At 34.7% G+C, this 16,196-nt stretch overlaps 1 protein-coding gene across 7 annotated transcripts in view; it reads left to right on the forward strand.

The window, feature by feature from the left end:
• CCDC178 (coiled-coil domain containing 178) overlaps positions 1-16,196 on the forward strand; it is a 427,560-nt gene that overhangs the window by 375,101 nt on the left and 36,263 nt on the right. For 6 of the 7 annotated variants that reach the window (XM_025886654.2, XM_073897975.1, XM_073897973.1 and 3 more), the window contains one exon: positions 7,212-7,346. In XM_025886654.2, the coding sequence (XP_025742439.1) occupies positions 7,212-7,346 (135 nt within the window). Of the gene's footprint in view, positions 1-7,211; positions 7,347-16,196 lie in introns of those variants that run through there. The other variant, XR_012379920.1, reaches the window with a different exon arrangement.

Below are 16,196 nucleotides of genomic sequence, written 5' to 3' on the forward strand. Positions count from 1 at the left end.
CCCGTCTGACTTACTCCCCTTCATTCTTCCTCTCCTGCTATCTTCTTCTTATTCTTTTGTCTTAAAATATGTTGCGTTATTTGTTTCAGAAGTACAGATCTGTGATTCAACAGTCTTACACAATTCACAGCGCTCACCGTAGCACATACCCTCCCCAATGTCTATCACCCAGCCACCCCATCCCTCCCACCCCCGACCACTCCAGCAACCCTCAGTTTGTTCCTGAGATTAAGAATTCCTCATATCAGTGAGGTCATATGATACATGTCTTTCTCTGATTGACTTATTTCACTAAGCATAACACCCTCCAGTTCCATCTCGTTGCAAATGGCAAGATCTCATTCCTTTTGATGGCTGCATAATATTCCATTGTGTATATATACCACATCTTCTTTATCCATTCATCTGTCGATGGACATCTTGGCTCTTTCCACAGTTTGGCTATTGTGGACATTGCTGCTATGAGTTCTGTTGTGATACTGATCCTGCTGATCTTGAGAACGACTGGTCTAGAATATGTAGGTTTAAGTATAATTGCTAGATCAAAGGGGAGCTACATCTGCAAATTTAATACATAATGTCAGATTGTTCTCCAGAATCTTTGTGTCAAATTAGACACAAATTTGACAATGTATGAACAATGTATGAGAGTTCAGTTTTTTCCACATCTTACCAAGAATTGGTATGGACAGTTTTTTGTAATAATTGCCAATTGGGTGAGTATATATCATATTTATTTGTGCTCTACTATTGAGATTGAACATGTTTTTCTTTTTTTTAAGTGTTCAACGATTCATTAGTTGTGTTTAATAACCAGTGCTCATCACAACACATGCCCTCCTTAATACCCATCACCCGGCTACTCCATTCCCCCACCGCCTCCCTTCTGTAACCTTCAGTTTGTTTCCCAGAGTCCAGAGTCTCTCATGGTTTGTCTCCCTCTCTGATTTCTTCCCATTCAGTTTTCCCTCCCTTCCCCTGTGGTCCTCCACGCTATTCCTTATGTTCCACAAATAAGTGAAACCATATGATAATTGTCTTTCTCTGCTTGACTTATTTCACTTAGCATAATCCCCTCCAGTTGCACCCGTGTGGATGCAAATGGTAGGTATTCATCCTTTCTGATGGCTGAGTAATATTCCATTGTATATATGAACCATATCTTTTCAAATGTTTATAGACAAAATAGCTTTCCTTTTCTGTGAATTGCCTATTTGTATTATTTGCCCATTTTTCTGGTATATTGTTTGTATTTTTCCTTATTGATTTATAGGGGCTCTTTCTATGTTAAAGAAATTAATCCTTGCTAGTTGTATTGTTAATATTTTTTCTAATCCTCTGGTTAATTTTGTTACTCTGTTTAAATTTAAATTTTAAAAAATTCAGTATAATTAAATTTACCAGTTCTTTCCATTAGAATTTATTATTTTAGTATTTTATTTAAAACTGCTTCCCCTTCGAAAGGTCAATTTTAAATTTATCTTTTCTCAATTTAGTCTACCTAGATTTTATGTTAGTGTATATTATAAGTTAAGGATCTAATTTTATTTTAGAGACTTGTATAGAGAAAATCAATTATGCCATCCTTTCTCCACTAATTTAAATGCTGTGTCATATTTCAAACTTATATATTTCATATGAATGTCTTGTTCATCTCTTTTCTGACCTAATGCTTATCCATTCCAATGCTGACATTACTGTTAGTTCCTACATCTTTATATATGTCAAGTTTTTTTTAGCTTATTCTTCTATTTCACAATTGTCTTAGCTGTTCTCAGTCCTTTATTCTTCCATATAAGTTTTAGATCAAGTTCTATGAAACCTGATGAGATTGTAGACCACTTTGCGAGACATTGACATGTCCCCTATGTGGACAGATTATACCTCTCCATTTATTTAGTTCTTACTTTATATTTTAAAAAAGGTTTTTTAACCTTCTGTGTATATTTCTCTATATCTACAATCTCTAATAGATTGAAACCTAGACATCTTACATTTTGTATTGTGATTATAAATGGTATTTTAGAATCATGATTCAAAATTGGTTATAAATAATTTTTAATGTTATTTTTTTCAGTGCTGATCTTACAGGCAAAGAAGTTCCTAAACTCTCTAATTACCTCTTATTGTTGATTTGTAGAACCTCTTTAATTTTCTGTGTAGGCATTCCTTCTCTTATATCTATTTTTTCTTTCATTTTCTTATTGTTTTGGCCACTATCTGCAGTAAAATTTTGAAAAGAGGTACTGATTCCTGATAGCCTTTCTGTATTTTTCCTGACATTTATGGGAATGTTTCTAAAGTATCTCTATTTACTAAAATATTTGTTGAAAGTTTTGAGTTTATACCTTTATCAGGTTAAAGAAATTTTCTTCTGTTCCTATTCCTAGTTTGCTAAGGTAATTTTTTTCATTGTTGACTGTTTTTGTTCTGTGTTTATTCATATCGACTTCTCTTGGGAATGATTATTTTTTCTTTGATATATTGATGTATTTCATGAAAATATTTGCTGATAATGCACCATTTTTAAATTTCTGGAACTATTAAATTATAGTTCCTTTACACTGTCTTCAATTAATGAGCTCCTAGATGGTACAAACTACATTCTATCAATCAATAAGTATTTATTAATCACTCTCTTATTACTCATAAATCATTTTCAGCTTCAGTCTTAAACCAAACAGTGAATTAGGAGATCAGTTTGCTTTACATTCAGAAAATATGGATAGTAAATTATTTTCTGTCTAGACAAAGAGAGAAGAAAGAAAAAGAGTTTAAAATCTATCATTAACTATTGCTGCAACAAATTGTCTCTAAATTTAGCAGCTTCAGCTAATAAACACTTATTTTTCTCACAAAGTTTCTGAAAGACAAGAACCAGGAGCTGCATAGATGGGTGATTTTAGCTCATGGTCTCCTACAAGGTTGCAATCAAGTTGTTGGTCAGGGTCATCTGAAGAGATTGGAGAATCTGCTTTCAAGATCACTCACAGGGGGCTGTTGGCAAAAAGAAGTTTCAGTTCCTCACCATGTGGGTCTTTCACAGAGCTGCTTACACAACATGGGAGCTGGCTATTCCCAGATCAAAATATCTGAGAGAATGAGAGAGAGAGAAAACCCAAGACAGAAGCCTCAGGGGTGTGTGTGTGTGTGTGTGTGTGTGTGTGTGTGTGTGTTTGGAAGTGCATACTATCTTCTGCCCTCTTCTGTTCTTTACAAGACAGTCACTAAGTCCAGCCTACACTCAAAGGGATGATTTTCAAATAATTTGAGGGTCTACTTTTAAACCCTCCTGCTTCAGGAGGATTATCAAATAATTTGAGGGTCTATTTTTAAAATCACATCTATGAACACTGTTTTTCTCTGACAGTAAATAACAAATATACTTCAACTCTATATTACCCCATTCTTCACAATGTGCCCCAATTGTCCCTTTTGGGCTAGGATAACAAAGCTTTATTTTTATGTCCTCCATAATGCAAACCACACAACTGTATACTCCAAGCTGACCACAGAAAATACCTGAAAAAGTGATGCTTTGAAAGTTCTAATTTCAATGCTGAGAACATGAGAATGGTGTAAGACAATATTTCAGTGCTAATTTGGTTATGGCTATGCCTAACGTTTTTGAAACTTGTGATTGGGATATCAAATAGTTTATATTAGTCTTAGCATATTATAATTTTCACAGGCATAACAACAGTAAAATAATATAAATTTAAACCTATTTAATTAGAGGTTTTGTGTGTTGTAATATATACATTATTACATTTAGTATTAAAGCCAGGTTTATGTGATATATGGGAGTTAGCAGTTGTCATGAATTTATATAGGTCATCAAAATAACTTGGATTAAAAACAGAATCTATATAATATACAAAAGTATATTAAAATAGGAGAATGGAGAATCTCTCATTCTTGCCAGTGACAACATTAATTTTCTCTGTTTTACTGTCAGAGAATATCAAGCTTTAAAATGTTAATAAATATAATAAAAAGAACCTAATCAAATTTAATCAGAAGGGATTTTTACCAGATGTATATTATCTACAAATGAACATTGTATGCAATGCTAACATTGACATCAACTCTCTGTATCTTAAATACCATGTCAAAATAGACCTTGATTTTTTTTTCTTTCTGAATAAATACATAGTGATCATTATCTCAAAAGAAATAACAAAATTCTATCTTTGGGCTTCCTTCAGCAAAGAACTCACAAAGAAAGAACTAGAGCCCAACTTACCAAATCTACTACAAATTCAAACTGGCCAAAAACCGTTGTCAGAAAACTCTACCATTCCTTTTTGCCATTTTAAATGTCTGAGAGTACACACCAGCTGTTTCCTGTTTCAGGGCTCCTGGTGCAGTTGAATATCCTCTTTTCTCTTTTGTGTACAAAACCGAGGACGCTGAAGTTGAGGATCTTTTTTCAAAAGGACTCTTTTCCTGTGCCAGTATGCTCCTTCTGAGTTTTCTATGAGAATCTTATCCATTCTTCCAAAATTCTTGTAATATGTGCTAGAGACTAAGCAGCAGCCTAGTTATTCCATCAGTGGCTCTAAATTCCATTCTTACTTCTAAGTACTTGGCAAGTCCTTACAGTGCCCTTGCTGTAACCCCATCCAGTGTGTTTGTGTCCCTTACTGTTCTTTTTTGTTTCTCTAACACTTCCTCCCTCATCTCACCTTATCTTCCCTAAAATCTGAAGGAGAGAACAGGAATATAATCATTTCAGGAATAGATGATTACATTTCAAGAATGTAATCATTGAAGAGTTTCATTTCAGAAACACTAGTTTAATTGAAGTTGGAGAGATCAAAAATCATTCCAGTCCCTTTGGCTTTCCAACCTAAGTTCTGTATCTACCTAGAGGACTTTTCCACTCACAACTGAATTCTCTCTCTTTAGTTTTCCCTTTATATATTTTTGTGTCTCTTACATTCACTTGGCTTATCTTTCCCTTCTCTCATTAATTATTAAGTTCTTGAAATTCTTACTCGCTCCTTTGCTTCACCACTAAAATTTTACCAGTTCACTTTATTGATTTAATTTCAGTATTTATTGAGTGATTACTGTCTACTAACATCTTACAATTGGGCTTTTATCATAACAATTTTCTTAAAATAGTTGTCATCATATCAACTGTCATTTCTAGCACCTTAAATATTTTCCATATATATTATTGTTGATCATCTCATTGTCTTTAATGTGGATATGTTTGTGTATGTATGTGACTTTTACTGGATGCTGATTCTCTCTAAGAATTCCTTCGTTTTTTCTGTCCCCATTCTTTTTTCAGAGGCTTATTAGCTATAAATCTAAAATTAAAAAAAAACACTTTTGAGATATTACTCTTTTTTAGTTGATACATAAGGAATTTCTCTACTTAAGTAGAGAGACAGATGGGTAGCTTTACCATTCAGTTCACTTTGGTTAATGAGCTCCCACTTGTAAAAACCTTTCACATGTTGAGAGCTCCCACTTGTAAAAAAGTTACCTTCAGTTTAAGGAATTCCTCTAAAACTCATCTTCCTCTTATTTGCCCTTGTCATATTTGCAGATACCATAATAATGGTGTAATGCTTAGACTAAAGTGTCTTAACATCTTAGTGAGTATTTTAAGATAACAGCATATGCTCCCCCAAGGGCTGTCAGATTTGGCAGAAAAAAAAACATTTTAATATTATATTAAAAGTACTAAATATTACAGAAAACCATTTAATAATGACAGATTTTCTCTTCAAAAAGTGATGTTAATTTTCAACTCAATAGCCTAAATTATCTGAAATGTCCTTAAATTCCAGGTAATATATTTCAACATTTAGCAAGCTGAAAATTCTAGTTTTCAAGGTTATTCTTATTTTACAAGTTAACCAATTAACCAAGAATAGTGGTTTCATTATTCTGTGGACTTACATAAATACCTATATGTTGCTTATTATGATGCATAATGAAGATAATGATTATAAACGATTCACAGGCAACACCAGGTGACTATTTTTAAAATTGTTGTTTTTAAGTAAACTGTTTTATTGAAATACGCTTCCAGAAAAGTTTACAAGTCATCCATGCAGTCTGGTGAAGTTTTGCATAGGATCCCTTACATGTGCTCAGGTCAATAAATAAGACATAAAATAGCTATACTTTGTGACATGTTTTTATTCTGTTGTGAAGATGTCTGATATGAAATTTTTGGTGTTTATTTTTCATTCTACAAAATATACTAAGAAGAAGTCAACATAAATAACTATCCACATTCCAAAAAAAAAAAAAAGGTTTCAGTGACAGAATATATTTTAGTACGGTTTTTAAAATTAATTTTTATGAAGTTTATTTCTTCAAAAATAACCTAATTATAAAAATTCTATATGGTGTGGCTGTGTTAACTGTTGAGTGACATATGTTCATTGTTTTGGTAAAACTTCTACTGTATTTGTTGTTGTTGTTTGATTTTATACTAAACATCCAAAAAGTATAGAATGCCTCATAGGAGAAGTCTTTTTCTGTGTAGATGCAGTATTGAACGTTTCACCTCTAAACACTGCGTCCACTGTACGTTAGTGCAATGAGATGTCTCCATGTCACATAGTCAGAGGGAGGTAGATTAATAGAGAGTTCTTGCTGGAAATCTCTTCCCTGTTATTGTTCTCCCTCAGCAGTTGATGGCTAAGTTAATTCTCTTTAGTTTTGTCATGCTCTAAAGCACACATTGCAAAGCAATGGTAAGCTTTATGAGGGGAAAAAAAAAAAAAGAAGCAGCAATGGTGTCCATCAAAGTCTCCAAGTTGCATTTTTAAACTTTGGCTTGACCTGATGTGCCATTCAAAAAAGCTTCAAAAGATTTTTTTTTTTTTAAGAAAGGTTCAATATGTCCCGAGGCTATCGGTTTTGAGTTAAACTGGGTGAAGTAGAAATATTTTACTCATCAGCTTTGCAGTCACAGAGTTTGCCTCAGCTAGAACAAAACTGCTGAGGCATTTAGAGAAAATTAACCCCCCATCCTGGCGGCCAGATGTGACTGGTTTCTGATGAATGCACATGAGTGGGCTGGAAAATCAAGAGACTGTGAAATTCCTGTCAGGTCCGTACAGTGCAGAATGGGCTATTGACTGCTTTCTATATTTCCCTCCATCATTCTTCTTGAACACTGCCATTAATTTCCCCTCCTACTCTGACTTGTGTTTTTCCCCCCTCCCTCTTCCCTTTAGCTCTGTCAGCTGCAAAGAAGGATACACAAGGTGTGGCAGAAGCACTTCAAACTGGTGGTCCTCTACAGCCAGATGAGGCTGGCCAAGTTCCAGACAGACTCTCAGGAGAGTATTCAGAAAATATTAGCTGTGCAGGTAGGTGATTGCAGGGAAGTAGGAAAGATCATTCTGATCTAGATTGAAAAGCAAATGATGGGTAGTGTGATGAAGCATTAAAACCATATCCCATCAGAGTTTTATAAATTTTTAACCTCTTTAATAAACTGGAATTGCATGAAGGATGAATTCAGTAAGTTAGCATATACACCATGCATACTTTGGGGGAAAAGGGAGAGTGAACTTATTTTTCACAAACCTCAAAACAGATTTTTATAAATACATTTGGTATAAATATATATTTTCAAATCTTCAGGCTTTGCAGATGCCATTCAGCTGTTCAGGAGATATCGTCAACAGTTGCCTTCTGTTGCTTTTGTGTGAAATCAACTTCAGTAAAAATGACACTTGTGTTTATCTTATTTACCTGTTTTTTTTCCCCTTCCATTTCAAAAGAGGCTTGTCCTCCTAAGAAGATTTACAGATAGCTTTATTTGAAAAATAAGCACTTTGGGATTAGACTATAACTGTGGTTCCAGATGCATGTGAAATTTTACATTTGTCTCCGTAAAAACTTTTAGTGGATCCGTTGTCTTTATTTTAAGACTCTGATCTATTTTAGAAATCCATATTAACTATGTAAAGACTATCTTGGGAAAATCAAATTTTTTAGATTAATATTTTACTATTTGAAATGTTATAATATGAATAAAACATGACTTCCCAAAGAAAAACAAACACCACCTTGTTCTATTAAAAAACAAAAAATAGAAGCACCTGTTCTATAATATAAAATACACATTCTCTTTAAAACCATAATCTTCATTAACTTGCAGCATAAACAATGCATGCTGAACCTAAACAAACCAAATCTTTTTCTAAATATTTTAATTACGTGTGTACTTCATGATGCATAATTTACCATAATCAAAGGATTTTGCAAAACACTTCCAAAGCTATTTCAAATTTCATTTTTACTGGCGGCTATTTTTGCTATTTTCCTCTGAGGATGTGTGTGTGTGTGTGTCTGTGTGTGTCTGTGTGTGTGTGTGTGTGTGTGTATCTATCGTATAAAGTACATATATAAGATGTATATGTACTTTTATATGTACATGTACTTTATATAAGTATTCTACTGATAATGGATTATAACAAAAATTTAAAATAATAGTAATTTAAAGTTTTGAAAAGGTAGAACTTAAATGTGTAGGTTTAATAGATATGCATATACAAACTTGAGTATAAACTACAGTTGCAGTGTTTTTGAGGTCAGGATCTTGATTTTTTTTTTTCCCTTAAAAGTCTGTTAACAGAGAGTACATTAAAAATTATGGAGTGCCTATAACTTGTGATTCCCTTTTAAATATCCAAAGGTAATTTGCATGTTCTATTTATTGTTTTTAAAAAATCTCATACTTCTGCCTAACTGTAAATATTCTTAGGTGATAAATCCTCGTTGTAAATTAGGGTGTATTTTGAAATATTGAAAATGTCAGTAGAAACTTTGAATATCGTCAAAGTGAATGCTCCATCCCTAACCTACAATAATCCTTATTCTAATTTTTATCAGAAATTCACCAATACATTTTTTAACAAATTTGATTTTAAATTACTTATTTTGATGGCTGTTATATAACAATGGAAATAAAGAGTTAGAAATGATAGGATAGTATCAGTAGAAAGATTCAACTACTCTGCTTCTAGAGACACAGCAACAAGGCTGGATTGTGTTTGCGGAACTTGAGGAACATAATTTAGTGACTTCTTATCTGATGGAGATTATTTCAATTTAGAATATTTCAACTTTGGCTTTTAATAGAAATACTGAAACATAATTTTCAGGATCTTGCCATAAAACTATAGAAACATGGGCAACCCTCTGAAAAACTTAACTCCTAAGCCCTCCGCATGGTACACAATGAACGTCATGACCCAGTTCCTGCTAAACTTCCCAGCTTTATCTCTCTCCAGATTAGTTCCTTAAAGTCTATATCAGCCACTCCAAAATTCCTCTAGTGTGAAACCTCTTATTTAACTCGTTCTTCCTTTCCTGTGCCTATATTCTTAACCTCTTTCTGTAAACTCTTACTATCTCACCTGTTAAAGAACATCTGACTCAAATCAAACATCTCTACAAAATCCTTCCTGAGCACCTTCCTTTTCTTTACCTCCTACTGTACTCTGTACATATCACCAAACCACAGCTGTATTTTCAGCACCTTACTCCTTCTACTTGTTGCTGTGCTTTTCTTCCTAGAAGAGTCTAAGCTCCTTTGGGGCTGTACATCATCAGTGAAATTAGTTCAGTTCTTGCTTAGTTGGTTTTTAATGTGTAAGGCCATTAAGTTTATCTGAAGGTATTCCATGACTAACTTGTTTTCACTTATTATATCAACAGTTTTTATTTTTTTATTTTATTTTTTAAGTTTTATTTATTTATTTGAGAGAGTGAGAGCACAAGCAGGGAGAGGGGCAGAGGGAGAAGCAGACTCCCCACAGAGCAGGGAACCTGACATGGGACTCAATCCCAGGACCCTGAGATCATGACCTGAGCCTAAGGCAGACACTTAACCAGCTGAGCCACCCAGGTGTCCCTCAAAATCTTTTAAATGACAACATGATAGAGTGATTCAGTATGTTTTCAGAGTGAGTCTGCAGGTATCAGTCTCTATAATTTGAGGCAACATGGCTAAAAATTGCTTAACAGACCAGATGCTATTGCTCTCTATTTTCATACAATTTAATAGCATGTCAATACTATGGAATCTAATGTTTTATATTTTGAAGGTAGTATTAAAATGATGCCATAAGATATTAGTGAATTATAAAAAAAGATATTAGTGAACGATTTGATGAGAAAATCATCTGATGAATCTTTAAAAAGTAAATTGTATATAACTGGTATTGAGCAAAATCAATTCAAAATAAATGTTAAGCAGAAAAAGGAAACTTTGTTTCACCCTTGGGCTTGAAGCAATTGCAGGACTATCCAAAAAAAAAAAAAAAAAAAGCATAATTGGTAAATCTACAGATGGCAGAAAACCAGGTGGGCCACATAAGCTTTTGAATAACATAATCAAACAAAAACTAGTAAGATGAACTATAATTGGAATAAAGTATTGGTGTGTTTGACATTGAAGCCATTTATATAAAATATATAATATATATATATATATATATATATATATAGCGATTTTAGTTGGCTATAATTTTAACATGAGCCAAAGTGAGCTACTACTATCTTAAGACCAATGCCATGTTCCAGCTCTGGCAAGCACATGAGACTTCTTGAATCTGACACTTGTAGGGCATATTTTATAGTCCTAACCTCACATCTCAGCCCATATAAGGTGCTATCATTGCATTATTTTTCTCTTTTTATTTTTAACTTATTTAATGCTGTGATTTTTAATGCCAGTTTGGCATCTTATTTGGAAAAAAGACTGGATATTAACTCATCATTTAAATAAGAGAATGTGATGTGGCAGACATGTTCATGTGATCTTAGACTTTGAAGGCACAAATGTTTTGTCTTGTTAAAGGAGATGATAGTCCCATTGCACTTCTTCAAAACTTGAGTATATCTGCAGTATTTTATAAAGGTTTGGGAAGTATGGTTTAAGGGCCATATTGATACACTAGAAAGCAGCAATCTAATAAAAAATAGGGAGAGGGAGAAATATACAAATTTAGAATGTTTAATTGTAAAAGGAAAAGACTTTGGAAGGACAAACATCTAAAGGACTAAGTGAAGGTTGGCAACACCTGGACCCATAATGGAAGAGACGAGATGGTGGCTTTGGGCTCAATATGAAAATATTTCCTCTCCAACCATGCACTGCTAGTGCTCGAGCAGAAGCATTGCAGTGGTTGAGGGAAAGCAAACTGGCTAAGAGTCAACCCAGAGAGCACCTTCTCAGTCTGCACTCCTGGAATGTTCACCTGACCTCCTTGAACAAACATTTGTGTGTGGTCTGCCAGACCACTGGCACCAACTACAGTTCTTAATACATAAGTACTCAAAAATATTTGTTGAGTGAATTGATTATTATGTGAATTGGTGAAGTGGTTTATTAAGATTTAATGTGATAACCTCAAAGGTCTTTCAAGCTCAAGGTGCCTACATTTCTATACATTAATAAACAAAAGCATTCTCTAGGTGCTTTGCCAAGAATTTTGATGGCACAGAAGTAAGGTGTTTAGTCATTTCAGACATTTGTGCATGCACACACACACATAATACATATAAGGACAGACCAATTTCTTATTTCTGGAAGACAGCTCTGCAAATGGAAAAAAGCCAGAAAAAAACACAGGATAAAAATTTAAAATCACTTGGTTGGAGGTTGGGAGGATGGCAGAGTAGGAGGACCCTAAGCTCTCCTTGTCCCACAGATATAACTAGATAACACTCACATCAGCATGAATAACCCAGAAATCAACCTGAAGATTTGCGGAACAAACTCCACAACTAAAGGTAGAGAAGAGGCCACATCAAATAAGACAGGAAGGGTGAAGATGAGGTTTGGGAGTGAATCAGACCAGACTGTGACAGTCAGCAGAGGGGGAGAGAGCCCATGGTGTGGAGAAGGGCAAAAAGTAGACTATCACACTGGAAAGCCCTCACAGGGAAGGTAAATCCCCATAACATATGGCTTTCAAAGGGAGAAGGGATGAATCTTGTGAGTTTGTACAACTACCAGGACTTAAAACATGGGATTTTAAAAAATCAGTGGGTTCAACTTCAGGAGAGCCTGGAGAGCATTAGGAAGTAGAGTCCCTACCCTTAAAGAGACAACATGGCAAAAGTCCATGGAGATACAGCATGGAAAGAGAAGTTTGAACAATGCCAGGGGCATACTGGAGGGAGAGTTATTTACTCATCTCAGAGCATGGCCAGAAAGGCAATGATCACAGGGAGACCCCTCAGGAACAGAGGAGCTGAAGGCACCAATTCACTCCCCCACCTCCAAGCATAAATACAGGGCCACCTGAGCAGACCAGCATGATGCCAACACTCACTACCTAACTTGCTTACACCAAGCCCTGTCCCCTCCACTTCTGTGTATTCACCCTTCCCAGTCACTCTTGCCTCAGTCCAGGTGCTGAAAGTCTCCTCCTCCCAGAAGACCAGCACAAACCCCACCAACACCTCATCCCCCAACCCAACCATTTTATGGGACCTCAGTTTCAGTGGCCACAGTGGCAGTGGCAGCAGGCCTCGTTTCACAAGCAGACCAGTGCACACCTTGTTAAAATGCACCCCATCCAGCCAGTGACCAAACATGGCCCACAACAGGCAAAGAGAGCCTCTGCAAATGACTGGACTGAAGGAAAAAATGGCTAGGACACAACAGCAGGGCATACGTAACATATAGGAGACAGTCCCTAAAGCACCAGATCCTAGGGAACAAAGGACATTGCACTGCAGGGCACTACAGGATCTCTTCTTCATAAAACCATTACATTCAAGAGCAGGAGATGTAGCTGACTTTCCTAACACAAAGAAACAGACACAGAGAAGTAGACAAAATGATGAGACAGAGGAGTATGTCCCAAATGAGAGAACCATACAAAACCACAAGAGAACTAAGCAAAATGGATATGTGTTATGCCAGATAGTGAATTTAAAGTAATGATCATAAGGACACTCACTGGACTTGGGAAGGAGTGGAGAACATCAGTGAGACCCTTAACAAAGAGATTAAAAACAATCAATCAGAGATGAAGAATATAATAAATGAAATTAAAAATACACTTGGTGGAATAAATAGCAGGTTAGAGGAAGCAGAGGAATGAATCAATGACCTGGAAGACAGTAATGAAAAGTAATCGAGCTGAGCAAATGAGAGGAAAAAGGATTATGCAAATGAGAATAGACTTAGGGAAATCCATGACTCCATCAAGTTTAATAGCATTCATATTATAGGGATCCCAGAAGAAGAAGAAGAGAGAGAAAAGGGGCAGAAAATTTATTGGAAGAAATAATAGCTGAAAACTTTCCTGATCTGGGGAAGGAAACAGATATCCATATTCCAAGAGGCACAGAGGTGCCCCAACAAAATCAACACATGGAGGTCCATACCAAGACACAAAGTAATTAAAATGACAAAAAATAGTGATAAAGAAAAAATTTTTAAAGCAGCAAGAGAAAAGAAGACAGTTACGAGAGAAACCCCATAAGGCTATCAGTGGATTTTTTCAGCAGAAACTTGGTAGTACAAAAGGGAGTGGCATGATCTAGTCAAAGTGTTGAAAGGGAAAAATCTACAGCCAAGAATATTCTATCCAGCAATGCCAATCATTCAGAGTAGAAGAGATAAAGTGTTTCTGAGACAAACAAAATCTAAAGGAGCCATGACCACTAAACCAGCCCTACAAGAAATATTAAAGGGGACCCTTTGAGTAGAAAGGAAAGACCATAAGTGAGAATATAAAAAGTTGGAAGCACAAAAGGAGTAAAAATAAATATATCTATAAAAATCAGTCAAGGGCTTCACAAAATAAAAGAATGTAAAATATAATGTCGTATACCTAAAACATGGAGGGGAGAGGAGTAAAGAATGGGTTCCAACTTAAACAACTGTCAACTTAATATAGACTACTATATGCAGAAGATGTTATATATAAACCTAATGGTAACCATAAATCAAAAACCAGTAATAGATATGCAAAGAATAAAGAGAAAAGAATCCAAGTATATCACTAAGAAAGCCAACTAATCATGAAAGAGAACAAGAGAAGAAAGGATCAGAGAAAAACTACAAAAACAACCACATAACAAGTAACAAAATGGCAATATATACATATCTATCAGTAATTACTTTGAATGTAAATGGACTAAATGCTCCAACCAAAAGACATAGGGTGACAGAGTGGATTAAAAAAACAAGACCCATCTATATGCTGCCTATAAGAGACTCATTTCAGACCTAAAGATACATCCAGATTGAAAGTGAGATGATGAAGAAATATTCAGCATGAATGTCAAAAGAAAGCCAGGGTAGCCATACTAATATCAGACAAAATAGATTTTAAAACAAAGTGTGTGACAAGAGGCAAAGAAAGGCACTATATAATAATAAAGGGGACAATCCAACAAGAAGATACAACAATTGTAAATATTTATGCACCCAAGATGGGAGCACCCAAATACATAAAACAGTTAATAACAAACATAAAGGAACTAATTGATAGTAATACAATAATAGTGGGGGACTTACACCCCACTTATATCAGTGGACAGATCATCCAAACAGAAAAATCAGCAAGGTGGCTTTGAATGACATACTGGACCAGATGGATTTAACAGATATATTCAGAACATTCCATCCTAAAATAGCAGAATACACATTCTTTTCAAGTGCACATGGAACATTTCCCAGAATAGACCATATATTAGGCTACAAAACAAGTCTAAACAAATTCAAAAAGATCAAAATTATACCATGCATCGTTTCTGACCATAACACTATAAAACTAGAAATCAACCACCAGAAAAAAATTTGGAAAGAACACAAATACACGAAAATTAAATAACATACTACTAAACAATGAATGGACCAACCAAGAAATTAAAGAAAAAATTAAAAATTACATGGAAACAAATGAAAATGAAAGCATAATGGTCCAAAATCTTTGGAATGCAGCAAAAGCAGTTCTTAAAGGGAAGTTTATAGCAATACGAGCCTACCTCAATAAATGAGAAAAAATCTCCAATATACGACCTAAACTTACACCTAAAGGAGCTAGAAAAAGAACAAACAAAACCCAAACCAGCAGAAGGAAAGAATAATGAAGATTAGAGCAGAAATAAATGATATAGAAACTTAAAAAACAATAGAACAGAACAAAGAAACCAGGAGCTGGTTCTTTCCAAATATCAACAAAATTGATAGACCTCTAACCATAGTCATTAAAAAAAAAAAGAGAGAGGATTCAAATAAACAAAATCACAAATTAAAGAGGAGAAATAACAGCCAACACCACAGAAATACTAACAATTATAAGAGAATAATACAGAAAATTATAAACCAACAAATTTGACAACCTAGAATAAATGGATAAATTCTTAATATAACCTAACAAAACTGAGGCAGAATAGAAAATCTGAATACCCGATTACCAGCAATGAAATTGAACTAGTAATCAGAGAACTCCCAACAAGCAAAAGTTTAGGACTAGATGGCTCCACAGGCGAATTCTACCAAACATTTAAAGAAGAGTTAATATCTACTCTTCTCAACCTATTCTGAACAGCAGAAGATGAAGGAGAACTTCAAAATTCATTCTATGAGGCCAGTATTATCCAAAGCCAGATAAAGACACCACAAAGGAGAGAGAGAGAGAACTACAGACCAATATCTCTAATGAACACAGATGCAAAAAATCCTCAACAAAATATTAGCAAACTGAATCCAACAATATATTTTTAAAAAATCATACACCACAATCAAGTGGGATTTATCCCCAGGGTGCAGGGGTGGTTCAATATTTGCAAATCAATCAACATGATACAACACATCAATAAGAGAAAGGATAAAAACCATATGATTATTTCAATAGATGCAGAAAAAGGATTTGACAAAGTACATCATTCATGATAAATCCTAAACAAAGTAGGTCTAGAGAGAATATACCTCAACACAATAATTGCTTTATATGAAAAACCCACAGTGAATATCTTACTCAATGGGAAAAACTGAGAGCTTTTGCCCAAGGTCAGGAGAAGGACAAGGATGTACACTCACCACTTTTATTCAACATAGTACTGGAAGTCCTAGCCACAGCAATCAGATAACAAAAAAGAAATAAAAGGCATCCAAATTGGTAAGGAAGAAGTAAAACACTATTTGTAGATGACATGATATAATATATAGTAAAACCTAA

This window comes from Callorhinus ursinus, unplaced genomic scaffold, assembly GCF_003265705.2.
Source record: "Callorhinus ursinus isolate GAN/ISIS: 27379988/994484 unplaced genomic scaffold, GSC_fseal_2.0 scaffold11, whole genome shotgun sequence".
NCBI lineage: Eukaryota > Metazoa > Chordata > Mammalia > Carnivora > Otariidae > Callorhinus > Callorhinus ursinus.